Source organism: Protomyctophum bolini (assembly GCF_963924005.1).
Source record: "Protomyctophum bolini genome assembly, chromosome: 12".
Taxonomy (NCBI): Eukaryota; Metazoa; Chordata; class Actinopteri; order Myctophiformes; family Myctophidae; genus Protomyctophum; species Protomyctophum bolini.
In genome coordinates this window covers 42,819,238-42,834,265 of record NC_137873.1, presented here as the reverse complement: position 1 = coordinate 42,834,265, position 15,028 = coordinate 42,819,238, and the positions used below count along the sequence as shown (strand labels likewise).

At 45.9% G+C, this 15,028-nt stretch overlaps 1 protein-coding gene across 1 annotated transcript in view; it reads right to left on the bottom strand.

Annotated features, from left to right (window-relative positions):
• The window catches only part of LOC308325184 (uncharacterized protein), a gene marked incomplete at its 5' end in the record, with an annotated part of 279,818 nt that overhangs the window by 167,123 nt on the left and 97,667 nt on the right, over nt 1-15,028 (bottom strand). The window contains 4 exons of the mRNA XM_080777607.1: nt 647-747; nt 6,742-6,882; nt 9,437-9,553; nt 12,070-12,136. Of these exons, the coding sequence (XP_080633733.1) occupies nt 647-747; nt 6,742-6,882; nt 9,437-9,553; nt 12,070-12,136 (426 nt within the window). The remainder of the gene's footprint in view (nt 1-646; nt 748-6,741; nt 6,883-9,436; nt 9,554-12,069; nt 12,137-15,028) is intronic.

Below are 15,028 nucleotides of genomic sequence, written 5' to 3'. Positions count from 1 at the left end.
TGGCTGACCCAGTCCTCCAAGGTTTGCTCACTCTACAATCGGGTTACCAAACCCTGGCGGCAGATACGCTACACTCAAATTCATGTTCCCACGCAGACCACTGTCCGTAAGTCACCTCATCCTCCTCCTCATCCTACCGAGGCCTATTTCTGTCACCCAATCCTCCACAGCTCCATTACTTACTCACCCAGATCTTTCAACTTCACTCTCAAGCGAAGCAAACTGATCATTTGGGAACGACACCCCCCCGTCCAGGCCTTAGACCTCCGACTCGACTCTCACCTCCATGTCCTCAAACCCACTGTCACTTTTTCTCTGTACTCAACCAACCAGGAGATATACGCCCACCTCACCTCACAGCCATGTACCTTCATCACAGCAGTAGTAGGACCCATAGCTACCCATAGCTTCACTCAAGGTCCAGTAATCAACAAAATGACTCCATTAGTTTTGTTTTGAAGGAGCCGTTGAGTTTGAAGTTAATTTATAACCCTGCACTGCAGGCTATCTGGAAGTTAATATGGCTGGCTGGCTGCCTGCCCCCAGAACAACTGCACGAACACATTGATTATAGGCTGGTCTGTGGCATGCAATTTTTTATTTTATGATCCATTACCTGAATTTTTTTTATTTTATGATCCATTACCTCGTCTGAATGTGGAAGTTGTTTGTGGTCCCCGTGTGCTCGTAGTCGTGCACTGCAGCCGCGAAGATCATGGCGAAGATCTCCAGCTCAGTCAACCAATGCTGAGAGAGAGAGAGAGAGAGAGAGGGAGAGGGAGAGGGAGAGGGAGGGAGAGGGAGAGGGAGAGGGAGAGGGAGAGGGAGAGGGAGAGGGAGTGGGAGAGGGAGAGGGAGAGGGGGAGCGGGGGAGGGAGGAGAGGGGAGAGGGGAGAGGAGAGGAGGGGAGAGGGAGAGGGAGGAGAGGGAGAGGGAGAGGGAGAGGTGAGGGAGAGGGGGAGAGAGGAGAGGGAGAGGGTGAGAGGGAGAGAGGGAGAGAGGGAGAGGGAGAGAGGGGGAGGGAGAGGGAGAGGGAGTGGGAGAGGGAGAGGGAGAGGGAGAGGGGGAGAGGGAGAGGGAGAGGTGAGGGAGAGGGAGAGGGAGAGGGAGGGGAGGAGAGGGAGAGGGTGAGGGAGAGGGGAGAGAGGGAGAGGGAGAGGGAGAGGGAGAGGGAGAGGGAGAGGGAGAGGGAGAGGGAGAGGGTGTGAGGAGAGGGGAGAGGGGGAGGGAGGGGAGGAGGAGGTATAGATGGTGGTTGTAAATAAATTGTGCCTGACATTACACACAGGGCTGGTAACACAATTGGGGTACAGAATGGAGTACGAATAAGAAGGTGATCACTGTATAGGAACAGGAATGTGGTAGAGTTTACAGGAAGAGTATGCGGCATCGTGAAAGTAGTGGAAAACATTATATAAAGAGTGTATAGAAATACATTATAATGTTGGGCATGAATGGGAAGAAACAGGGTGGAAATAAAGTCTATGATCATCACTTTCATTCAGCTCAGTTTTCCTCTGCTTGCTCGCAGCCTTTTTCTTTTTGATCATGAATGATGAGGTGAATATAGAATTGTAGACATGACAGTTTCTTGCATTCCACATTATAGGTTAGGGCCTCTGTAATCTGCTGCCCTGTCAAACCGTGACTTTTTAATTGAGAGGGGCGGTGTGTGCAAGGCAGGGAGATCGAGTGCTTTCTTAATGTCTTATAGGCATGAATCATGAACCAAAGGCAAAGCAGAGGCCAAAGCCAAATTCCAATACCCAAAATCTCAGCCACTCGCTCACTCCCACTCGGTCACTACAGCATGGTGAAATTGGTGACCTGCCGAAATATGTTACCATCTTGTGGACTTCACACAACTACATGGAGGTCTTTAAATATGTGGCCTGAATACCGCTATAGGTTGAACTTTGCTAATGAACAAACTGCAACGATTTTCATTCGGACACTGACATTATGTGATGTCTGCAAGATTTTCACATTATTTCAGCAGGTCACAATTTCACCGTGACACCACCATGCTGGAGTGAGCGAGTGTGAGTGAGCGAGTGGCCGAGATTTGGGGTATTGGAATTTGGCTTAAGGCTGTCAAAGAGGCATGGCCCAGCCTGCAGGCCTAGCCTGCAACCAATAAAAGGGACACTTCACCCTTTTTGCAAACAAAAATATGTTAATGACGTTTAGAAGCTTTAGAACACTTTCCTGGGGGTATTTATGTGTGTAATATGTGGTTTTAGATATTTTAGATTGTAGCAGTGAGCCTGTTGTCTCTGATGTCATGGACACTGGTCTCACTATACCTTCCTGGACTACAATTCCCATAATTCTTTGGTGCACTGCTCCTCCTTGTGGATAGGGGGGAGAGCTGTCTTACTGAAGTATGATGTAAGTAGTAGTAAGATGTAGTCCAGGAAGGAAGTGAGCTCAGTGTCCATGACATCAGAGACACCGGGCTCACTGCTACAATCTAAAATATCTAAAACCACATATTACACACATAAAGACCCCCAGGAAAGTGTTCTAAAGCTCCTAAACGTCATTAACATATATTTTTTTGCAAAAAGGGTGAAGTGTCCCTTTAACATTACATTGCAATAACAAAGTTCGATGCTCAATCAAACTGACCAATATCACAACAATAAACCCAGGCCAGGGAATAAGCCACACGTTTAAATAAAATAAAACAGTGGCAAATTTTGCACACACGGACGGAGAGGGAGATCAGCCGGAGAATCGGAGCAGCAGGGGGCGGTATTGCAGTCGCTGAACCGTTCACTGTTGTGACGAAAAGAGAGTTGAGCCAGAAGGCAAAGCTCTCTGTCTACCGAGCAATCTACGTTCCTACTCTCACCTATGGTCATGAAGTGTTCCTACTCTCACCTTATATGGTCATGAAGTGTTCCTACTCTCACATATGGTCATGAAGTGTGGGTCATGACCGAAAGAATAAGGTCGTGAATACAAGCGTAGAGATATAGGCAGTGACGGATTAACCCCTCTCAAGGCCCTGGTGCTTCACCAAATCAAAAGGCCCCTACTGATTCAGCCAATTAATTAATTAATTAATTAACATGCATGCGTTAGCGCATATCCACTACTGCCTGCGCTGCCCGCAGACACACAAGACACATCAGGCACTGCCGCACTGGGCACAGCCTTTCCAACTTCAGTCTGCTAAACTATCTGCAATTTCCCCGAAAAATAATTAGCCTTTATCTACAAGCTCCATTAGCAGGCAGCAGCATGTTTTGTCTAAATTGTCTTTGTGGCCAACAAATGTAGCTACATTTGCAAACAGTGCTGTTGACCATGTTGTTACATGGTCCATATAACATACCACCAGACCACCAACAGACAATGCCAATATGCTATATTAACATTAGAACGTTTTAAAGACAGATTAATTATTGACGACAATGCAACCTGCGGGTCCAACGTCACTGAAAACTTTCATAATGGCAATTAAATTAGTTTACTCACGAGTGCTGAAATCGTGAAATGGAGGATGTAAGAACACACTTTTGTTGTATTAGAGCAGGGTAAATATGAAGTTTTGCGCCAAGGTCTTGTTTATATTCCTCTTTACATAGGCTGTATGTTATTGTCGCAACTTGGTCCGTCTGAGATCTGAGTGAGGGGGCCTTCCTGGGCGAGGGGGCTTCTGACGGCGTCGCTTATTTGTTTCCCCTCTGTCAGAGGTGGAAGCGACACGCAGCCGTCGGGAACTCGGGAACTCGGGAACTCGGGAACTCGGGAACTCGGGAACCCCCCCCCCCCCCCCCCCCCATCCAGAAAACTGCTACAGAAAATCTCAGACGAAGACCAAAAACACTAGCGGGGGTTCCTATGTTGCGTTATATTTTTCAGCTGTACCGCTATAGTCTCGTACCGGGCCCTGCAAGCTTCGGGCCCTGGCGCTTAAGCTCCACCTAGTTCCATTGTTAGTCCGGCTCTGGATATAGGGTGAGAAGTTCAGTCACACGAGAGAGACTCGGAGTAGAACGGCTGCTCCTTCGCCTGGAAAGGAGCCATGAGCTCAGGTGGTTCGGGCATCTGGTTAGGATCCAGATGAGCGGGTTGGTGCCTTGCATGGTTTCCTCCGCCGTCGGTGTGTGAATGGGTGAATGTGAAGCACGTTGTAAAGCCATTTGGATAGAAGTGCTATATTAATGCAGTCCATTCACCATGTGTCGTGCAGTTGATTTAACTCACATACAGTATACACTGTGTGTGCATGTGCATGCGCATGTGCATGTGTCATTAAGAGCAGGGTGAAAGATGGCTGATCCATCCCCTCCAGCATATTACCCTGCAGTGCAAGCCTTACTTTATATGAATGAATGACCTGCTGGTGATTTACTGGTGATGTACTGTCTGGAGGAGCCAGCGTGTGTGTGTGTGTGTGTGTGTGTGTGTGTGATGAAGTTCTTCTGTTCTCCCCATGGTGCCTCGGGGCTCCGGCGCTAACACTCTCCAACGCGCCCAGCTGAAATGCAACGCGTCGACAGCTGTCACAGCCGTCGTATTACTAGGGTGACTAAATAAAGCCACTGGGGGCATGGCTGGCCGCCTGGCCGGCCTGCTGGGACTGTGTTGAACCCAGACGAGGCGGACTCGTTTGGGAACATTGCAGGCAGCATGGCATCAGAGAAGATCCCTAATGAAAATGACCTGACAAAAAGCGAGATTAGTTCCATCCATCTTTAACCGCTTATCCGTAGTCGGGTCGCGGGGGCAACAGCTCCACCAAAGAGCTCCAGAGAACTGCCCTCTCCAGAGCAACATTAGTGACTTCTTCCTGGGGGGATCCCGAGGCGTTACAAAGGCCAGTGAGTCGATGTGTTTCCTCCAACTGCGCCTCGGTCTGCCCCCCGGGGGTCTCCTCCCAGTGGGACGTGGTCCTTGGCCTGCCCCGGGGTCTCCTCCCAGTGGGACGTGGTCCTTGGTCTGCCCCGGGGTCTCCTCCCAGTGGGACGTGATCCTTGGTCTGCCCCGAGGGTCTCCTCCCAGTGGGACGTGATCCTTGGTCTGCCCCGGGGTCTCCTCCCAGTGGGACGTGGTCCTTGGTCTGCCCTGGGGTCTCCTCCCAGTGGGACGTGGTCCTTGGTCTGCCCCGGGGTCTCCTCCCAGTGGGACGTGGTCCTTGGTCTGCCCCGGGGTCTCCTCCCAGTGGGACGTGGTCCTTGGTCTGCCCCGGGGTCTCCTCCCAGTGGGACGTGATCCTTGGTCTGCCCCGGGGTCTCCTCCCAGTGGGACGTGGTCCTTGGTCTGCCCCGGGGTCTCCTCCCAGTGGGACGTGGCTCGAGGACCTCCCTAGGGAGACGTCCGAGAGGCATCCTAACCAGATGCCCTGAACCACCTAAGCTGGCTCCTTTCCATGCGAAGAAGCAGCGACTCTACTCTGTGACTCTCTCGTGCAACTATAGCGGTATATTGTTTTATTTTACTTTAATTTTATTTTTATAACTAATAAATGTATTACTTATTGTCCGTCATATTTGTTTTCCATATATGAGCAACAGTAATTTCCCTCAGGGGAGAATAAAAAGTATGCTTTTTCGTTGAATTCGAAAACACAGGACATGATGATAAGTCCAAAGTGCCGAGGGACTCTGCAAGGCAGGGGCGTCCTACTCCCTGAGCCATACGATCGCATACGTAAGGATGGAAGACTGTGACGTCGAGACAGCTGAACAGACACTTCACAGGGGTTGTCAAGTGGGGTCCTACTTTCACCAACGTTCACTGATTTAACCCCACGTCTACCAGTAGGCTCAGCAGTGCATTCTGGTGTCCCAGAAGCACCCCCCCTCTGCATCTGCCAAGCCTGCTTATTCCGGAGACCAGCTATAGGGTCTTTCCTTTTCAGCCATGAGCCACTGGCTGCTCCACTCTGCCAGTCTGGATAGCTCCTTGATGGCCTGACGTGGGACTTGTTCCGCTGATGCCAAGGACGGACGGACGGACGGACGGACGGACGGACGGACGGACGGACGGACGGACGGACGGACAGACAGACACCTGTCCTGTATTCTCAACGGCTGTACAGTATGTACAGTATCTGCTCTCAACACATTTCACGCTGCATGATCTCCAGTCGCCGACAGACAGCGACAGATGAAACATGCCAGATATCTGGAGACGCTCACGGAGCCACTGCAGGCGCTGACGAACCGTCGTTCGTACACATGGCGGGCAAAACCTCACCGTGTGAGAACTAACTCACCATAATCTAAATTATGTTTTAGTGTGAGGCCAACTGTATACCCTCAGATCTAGTGCAAAAATGTGCAAAATGTGAAAGGTTTATATTTATATATTGGAAAATGTCTAAAGGTGTTACTGACATGATGATTGTCACCATAAGCACCATAGGCCCATTGCCAGAAACGTGCGTCGATATTCTTCTCCAACATGACTGTGATTTTCCTTGGATATCACTGTATCTCTGTTTACCCCCCCCAAAAAAGGATCCCTTGTGGATTCTCGAGGAGGAGGAGGAGGAGGAAGAGAAGAAGGAGGAGGAGGAGAAGAAGAAGGAGAAGAAGAAGAAGGAGGAGGAGGAGAAGAAGAAGAAGAAGGAGGAGGAGGAGGAGGAGGAGAAGAAGAAGAAGGAGAAGGTGTGTGTGTGTGTGTGTGTGTGTGTGTGCGTGTGCGTGTGCGTGTGCGTGTGTGTGTGTGTGTGCGTGCGTGTGCGTGTGCGCGTGCGTGCGTGTGTGTGCGTGCGCGCCTCACCACCATGCCCGTCTTGAGCAGCAGGTAGTGGACGGTCTGCGTGACGTCTGCCGCGTGGATCAGGTTGTGGTACGGGTTCTTGTGTTTGCTGTAGCCCACTTCAAGAGCCTCCACGAACGACACCACCGCAGAGATGGGGATCTAAAGCACAGTGGCAACGTCAATTAAGATGTCAGTTAAGATGGCGTGAAAGAGCGTCACAGAGAGAGAGAGAAACAAAAGTTAAATTATCCGGTTAAAATTACAATAAAACATATTAATAAAACCTTCTACCTGCCCTGATGTAGACTCCTTCGAGAGTCGAAACATGTTGGCTTTTTAAACTTTTCTAATAGAGTACCTTGATTTTGTATCCACCCTCTCCTCATTTCTATACATTTTTTTTTTTTCACTTAATTTTTATTGGAGGAAGAACAGACACAAACAAAAAAACAACTAACAAGACAATACGGGAAAGAAAAAGAAAAGAAAAAGGACAAAAAGTAAAAGAAAAAAGGCTGCATTTTTCATATTACAATAAACATTCAATGAAATTCTATTGCAATATCGCTAGGCTGAGATAAGAGATTCTACTTTTCCCATTTTTTATAGAATTTATCCTCTTGTAGTCTCAGTATGAATGTTAGTTTTTCCATAGAATACAGTTCCTCAATAATGTCCATCCATTGATCTTTCGTTGGTGGGTCCTGTTGGTACCAGCGTCGTGTGATTGCTTTTTTACTTGATGCTAAGAGTATCTTGATTAAATATTTATCATGTGTTAGAAAAATGTCTATACCTTTTTGAGTGCTCGGATCGCCGCCTTTTCTTCGATAAAACATATTTGTTATGATTTCACATTTCTTATGCCCCTTTCTTTCCGTTGGAGGGGGACGCGATGTTTGACATTTTCCGATTGTGATTGGTTATCATGCATGTACACTACAGTACTGTCAAAATGTCAACACATGCACAGCTCAGCAGGAATCCGTGTAGATCATTATTTTCCATAAACTACTCGTGAATCACGATCGATTCATCTAAGCCTCTTCGTTACGAAGAAGCAGTGCAGGTTTCAGTTCATTACTCGTGCTGTTCACGGCGATGTCTTCCTCAGCTTCCGTCCTGTCAACACTATGGTCATGTGTGTTTATGATTAATTATGAGTTATGCGTGTTATTTTGGATTATAAATATCTATGTTTATTGCTATTATATATATATTTATATGGTGAAATTATTGCGAAGAGCACTTACTATGAGACCTAGCAGATCATGTCTGTGTGTCTGTCTGTCTGTCTGTCTGTCTGTCCCGCTATCCAAATATGGAGTGTGTTGCATCAGCAATCACTCAGCTCCATATATGGGCACAAAAGGGGCCAGGTCCACTCAGCTCCATATATGGGCACAAAAGGGGCACCATATAAGGAGTCCCCAAAGCAGCTATACGTCCAAAACCCAAATATGTACGAGCTGCGTTCGCTTCCCGCGTTTGCGCGTCTTACTCGTTGGTATAGTATATATGTATGGAATTATCTTCGATGTCTTCTAATATATATATATATATATATATATATATATATATACGAGCAGCAGTTATGGTATGAACCCTAGACTCTGTCCCAGGCTTACTCATCTGCGTAAAGAAAAGCCTGTTCACAACGTAAGTCAGAGAAAGCTATCGGCGGATATATCCTCCGGAACATCCGTCAAATGTAATTTCCCCCGGACACGATATTTTCCAGAGAATGTACGTAAGAATTGAACTGATCAACCTCCCCTATTGGCTGACAGTCACGTGAAGGAGCTAACGGCCGTAGCTCTCACACTACTACAGTAAGCTCATTCTCCCCCAGACAGTCACTGGGGAAACATCTTCCAGGGTCTTTCCCCCATCCGTCGTACTATACTGCGTTAACTAACTGTTTTGCCTTATTTGTAAAGTTGGACACTATTTCCCCTCGGAAAGGAATAATTAAGTTTATTGTCTTTTCTTTTTTAGTTAGGAGCCATTTATTGTACACTTTTCTTGATTATCTTTATTATTCAACATTATTTGTGAATAAATTCTCGCATTTGACCTTGGTTTCCGTTTCTCCTTCATATGCTGCATTGCCTTTTAACCCCTAGACAATGGGTTCTGTAACAATAGTCCACTCCAGCGTGAAGTAGCCCCAGCTTTGTTTTTGCTGAGCGATGACCCGTTGAGACAGAGTGTGGCCAACTGTGACGACAGCCCTATTTCCCTGTCTCTATCTCGCAATATCTGTGCAGAGACGCTGATGAATATCAATCTGACACTTAACCCATTCTGACCGGGCACCCATTTTGGTGTTAGCATCATGTTATGCTTTACCTATTGAAAAATAGCAGATCTACAAGCTCGTATCGCGCCACCGAGTGGCGCGATACGAGCTTGTAGGTCTGCTATTTTTTGAAAAATTCGAAGAACGACTGACATTTTTAGAATCTGATCTCAGGTCAGAATGGGTTAATCAGACCAGTGTGTGTCCCGTGGAAACCTCGTATGAATCTGATCTCAGGTCAGAATGGGTTAAGAGAGGATGGAATCGTGTCGGACCGAGAATAGGCATAATGAAGTGGAAGCGAGTATATTTGCGTTTTTTTGCCAATATCCCAATGACTCATGAGAGACACGACATGACAAGATTTGGAGGTAGAGAGAGAGAGAGAGAAGGAGTCCCCAATGACTTTACCTTGAATCGGTTAATGAGATCGTATCTCGTGAGCAGCTCGTAGAATATGAATTTGAGCGCGTGGTCCCCGCTGGCCTCGTTTAGGGTGAACACGTCAAAGGACCACTTGTCCACATGCTGTTTGGAGACACAGAATTAAAACAAGAAAGGTTTTGCAATCATAAAAACTAAAAACACACATTTCGCATGAACTCACTATATGTACTGCAACTGAATGAGCAGTGTGCGCGCGCGCGCACACACACACACACACACACACACACACACACACACACACACACACACACACACACACACACACACACACACACACACACACACACACAGACACACACACACAAACAGAATAATAAAAGAATAATAAAATAATACAGGCTATATACAGTCCAAAAGGCCTACATGTAAATGCGCAAAAAGCAGGTCATCAAAGTATTAATTTATACTGACAGGTAAACCCTTTTTTTTAAGCTTCACAAGATAAACCATGGAGTCTGTCTGTGAGCAGGTATTCAGATTGACAAGGGAGCCAATCTCATTATTTAATGGCTTTAACCCATTCTGAACGGGAACCCATTTTGGTGTCAGCATCATGTTATGCTTTAGCTATTGAAAAATAGCAGATCTACAAGCTCATAGCGCGCCACCGAGTGGCGCGCTACGAGCTTGTAGGTCTGCTATTTTTGAAAAATCTGAGAACGACTGACATTTTTTTAGAATCTGATCTCAGGTCAGAATGGGTTAATCAGACCAGTGTGTGTCCGGTGGAAACCTCGTATGAATCTGTCTCAGGTCAGAATGGGTTAACCAATTCTGGGCGGGAACGCCTTTTGGTAGCATTATGTCATACTTCAGCTATTGACAAATAGCAAATCTATTTTTAACTCAAATTCTAGAAGGTCCCTGGAACAGACAGGGGTCGGCGGCCAATTGCATATATTTTTGGGGGTCCTTGACATGAAAATGTTTGAGAAAAGGACTGACATAGAAACATAGGGTTTTTCAGAAAGCTGTCATGATTTAGAAGACATTTTGTAGAATCTGGTCTCAGGTCAAAATGGGTTAAAGGAAAAAAGGCAGAGCCTCATTTAGGGACGCTACAGATTCCCCTTGAAGCTGACCTTGAACCCCTCGCCCGTCTCATTTGCTCATTCCAAACTGACTGTTGACCATGAAATCTTCCTAAATCCCACGAGAGCCACGAGGGCTGCGCTCTCAGAATGTGTTCTAAAACGGCGTTTCAAAACATACAAAACAGGAAGGACGTTTTTTATTAGACTTGGAGAACACGTCGTGTGTCATGGAAATACGACACGGTGTTGCACAAGGGAGCTGCCTTTGGGATTCTGTACATGAATATGCTTCTGCTAGGTGTTAACCCATTCCTGAGAAAGACCTGAGATCAGATTCATACGAGGTTTCCACTATGGACACACACTGGTCTGATTAACCCATTCTGACCTGAGATCAGATTCTAAAAATGTCACAGTCGTTCTTCGATTTTTCAAAAATAGCAGACCTACAAGCTCGTATCGCGCCACTCGGTGGCGCGCTATGAGCTTGTAGATCTGCTATTTTTCAATAGCTAAAGCATAACATGATGCTGACACCAAAACGGGTTCCCGTTCAGAATGGGTTAAGAGAACATCTTGTTAGCTTCCATATAGCTATGCTGATGAATACACAATTTATAGATATATCTGTTGAACCAAATGTATTTATGTCAGAGGAGCTGCTGCATCACTAGCCCCATATGGGACCTCTCCCTCCGCTGTAGCTCCGAGATGAAGTCCCACGGGTGTTTCAGAACCGGCGCGTGTTTTCCACTTTACACAGTCCTTATACCCTTTTCTGCACATTGTATCCAAAAAGTAAAGGTCGGAGGATAAAGGTCTAAAGTATATTTGATAATTTGTTATTATTGCAGTAGATCATATAAAAGACTACAGCAACATTTTAGCTCATGCCTTTAGTTGTCTCTCTTTCACAAATAAATAGCCTATAGGGCAGCCGCAGGGCCTATCAAAATAAACAAGTGTGATAACATACTACAGTACGTAGTACATGCTATTGGCTTAATATTTTTGTGTAGAACTCGCTGGGGGGAAAAACAACCGGCAGTAACTGTTGCCTCTGCGGCCACAACTTCTTTGAAAAACATGGAACCGGTTGACTAAATTTAATAAGCAATTTAAACGCTTGTTTCAGCTTGTAGAGTGTCTCCAGCCCTAGCGGTTGCTTTATCGCATCATGTCGTGCTTTAGCTATTGAAAAATAGCAGATCTACAAGCTCGTAGCGCGCCACCGAGTGGCGCGCTACGAGCTTGTAGGTCTGCTATTTTTGAAAAATCGAAGAACGACTGACATTTTTAGAATCTGATCTCAGGTCAGAATGGGTTAATCAGACCAGTGTGTGTCCAGTGGAAACCTCGTATGAATCTGATCTCAGGTCAGAATGGTTAAGGCGTAATACTGGTTATTATTATTATTGATGTAATAGTTTGTCCATTCTTGTATTTGTGAGTCCTGTGTTGCCTGTGTCGTGTGTGAGTCCTGAATCCAGTTGTTCCTGCGTGTATGTACTGTACTGTACTGCATGTGCATCCTCATGAATATCACGCACAGCATGCCCGTACCTTGAGCGTGGATATGACAGACGGCGGGTAGCTGAGTCCCACCATGTTGGAGGTGCGTCTGTACATTCTGTTTGGGGCGAGATAAAAAAAACATCAAATACAAACGTCAGGGCTTATAAACGCCATACGTCACGCTCTCCACCCTGCACGGGAAAAAAAGAGAAATAAATACACATTTGAAAGCGACGTCAAGTTAAGTCTTGACATCCCCCATTATTACCAAACCTTCAAAACGCTATGAGTTCAACTATAGGCAAGGAAAAAGCTTTTAAATGGTTAACCCATTCTGAACGGGAACCCATTTTGGTGTTAGCATCACGTTATGCTTTAGCTATTGAAAAATAGCAGATCTACAAGCTCATAGCGCGCCACCGAGTGGCGCGCTACGAGCTTGTAGGTCAGCTATTTTTGAAAAATCGAAGAAAGACTGACATTTTTAGAATCTGATCTCAGGTCAGAATGGGTTAATCAGACCAGTGTGTGTCCAGTGGAAACCTCGTATGAATCTGATCTCAGGTCAGAATGGGTTAAGCTATGCGGGTGTACACAGTACAGTAACTGTGGAATCAGTTGACTCAAATACTACAGTAGTGTGTACAGTAAGTAGTGCAGCACAATTCTTGCTAAAATGTGAATCCCGATTTTCCCTCGAACAAGAACTGAGATCACGATTCTCTTCTTTTTCATGAAAATATTTGTCATTTAATAATAGTCTGCAGTTGCTGAACATTATTTACTACATTCAAAATGTGGCACCTATTGAGTCAACTATACTGTGGCTTTAAACAGAAAACATCAAAGGGCATGACTTAAACCTCTCTCTTCACTAGGAAGAGACCACACCTTCGCTCAAGATCAACAGTTTATTGAAACGGAATGAGATGAATGCGGAATGGCGAATTTGAAGAATTAGTGAAAATAGCCGATCTACAAGTGCAGTATACTCACAACCCATGTTTGGTCTGTCGTGGAGCAGAACAAACAACTTGAGAGTTGAGAGATCCGATCGCAGGTGTATTTATACTGTGGTGATTGCACCGGGGATTGGCCGGGTGATAATGAAAGGCAGGTGAGTTTGATGAGGAGGGAGGAGTGGTTGTTAAGGAGGGAGGAGTGGTTATATAAGGTCAAGTGGAAGGAGGTCTTTTCTCCCGAAACTGCGTTGTATAAATATACAACTTCCCTTAAAGTCTCTCTCTTGTAGCTAAAACATAAAGAGTAACTAAAGTGAATTGGACAGCCGACTAGTGCTGCACCATTCTGGCTCAAGTGTAGCAATGAGATCACATGTGGTGTCTGAATATAGATCTCATTGATTGTGCAGCACTATAGCGTACGGCTTTGGGCATAATCACACCGAGATGCGTCGCTACAGGCTCAGGGAGAACGAAAACACTGGAGGCGAAACAGAACATCGTTGAAACGCAGCGCGGTGCACCTGTGGAGCGGGGCCCGGCTGCACGCGACCCAATCAATAATGAATCATAGGGAAAAGCGGATTCAAGCAGCGTCTTGAAGACCTGGAGTCTAACGTCCATAATCTGTCTGCATTCCTTCCATTGTCCCACTGTTCCCCTGCACAGAGGACCCCACACTGGGGTCTATAGTGCCAAAGATTACAGTGGGGCAGTGGTACTAAAAAGTACATTTTTGAGCGGCGCTAGCCCCTCCTATTGCCCAGCTTTGAGGGTCTGTGGAAGCACAAACATTGAAGACAGAAGTGCGTAAACACGAACATTGAAGACAAATGTGAGGACACCAATTGTGATTGGCCAGCGTGACTGGGTGGGAGATTGTCGAGAATGAGATGATGAGCGCCCCCAAATCTAACTACCCCGTCTCACCCAACAGTGTGTTATGAATCTAACTACCCCGTCTCACCCAACAGTGTGTTATGAATCTAACTACCCCGTCTCACCCGACAGTGTGTTATGAATCTAACTACCCCGTCTCACCCGACAGTGTGTTATGAATCTAACTACCCCGTCTCACCCGACAGTGTGTTATGAATCTAACTACCCCGTCTCACCCGACAGTGTGTTATGAATCTAACTACCCCGTCTCACCCGACAGTGTGTTATGAATCTAACTACCCAGTCCCTCCCGACAGTGTGTTATGAATCTAACTACCCCGTCCCTCCCGACAGTGTGTTATGAACAAAGACAGTGACACTGGCAAATGCTCCCAATAAGTTTACATTAGATCAACATCTAATGATTAGATATATATATAGGACACTGGAAAACCGTTATACAACTATGTTGATTTTCTTTTTTTAATTGGTGTATTTTTTGTTCTTTTCCTTTTTATTTAAATGTCCATTACTTGTGCTGCTATACAATATCTGAGGAGCCAAACAAAAAATACATTTAATAATAATGAATTGAATTTTTATAGTGCTTTTCCCAAGTGCTCAAAGCGCTTTACAATGGTTCATTCATTCATATACATTTGACTGTAAAGTAGGTATCTGTAATACAATACACAAAACTTTATTATTGCAGGTTGAATTTATCCTCACTGTCGCTTCAAGGTTCAGGTTTATTGTTGTGCATTGTATACAGGCACTTTACAGTCACGCACGCACGCACGCACGCACGCACGCACGCACGCACGCACGCACGCACGCACGCACGCACGGCCATGAGATTTGGCCATGACTATGGGGAGGGAAAAACATTTAAAAAAAAAAAGGAAAAACATTATGTTACAACATTGTGACCTTATGGATTGAACGATTGAAACAGATCAACAATAGCCATGGGGAGGCAGGCCTGTGCGAGTAGCCTATGTTGTGCCTTTATGAGTCACGGTGCACAGCACAGCACAGCACAGACAAGCTTCCCAAGGCCACATGTTTGTATGGCGATGTATAGTATTATTATTGCAGTTTGAATTTATCCTCACTGTCGCGTGAGGAAGCTTCAAGGTTCAGGTTTATTGTCGTGTTGTGTATTG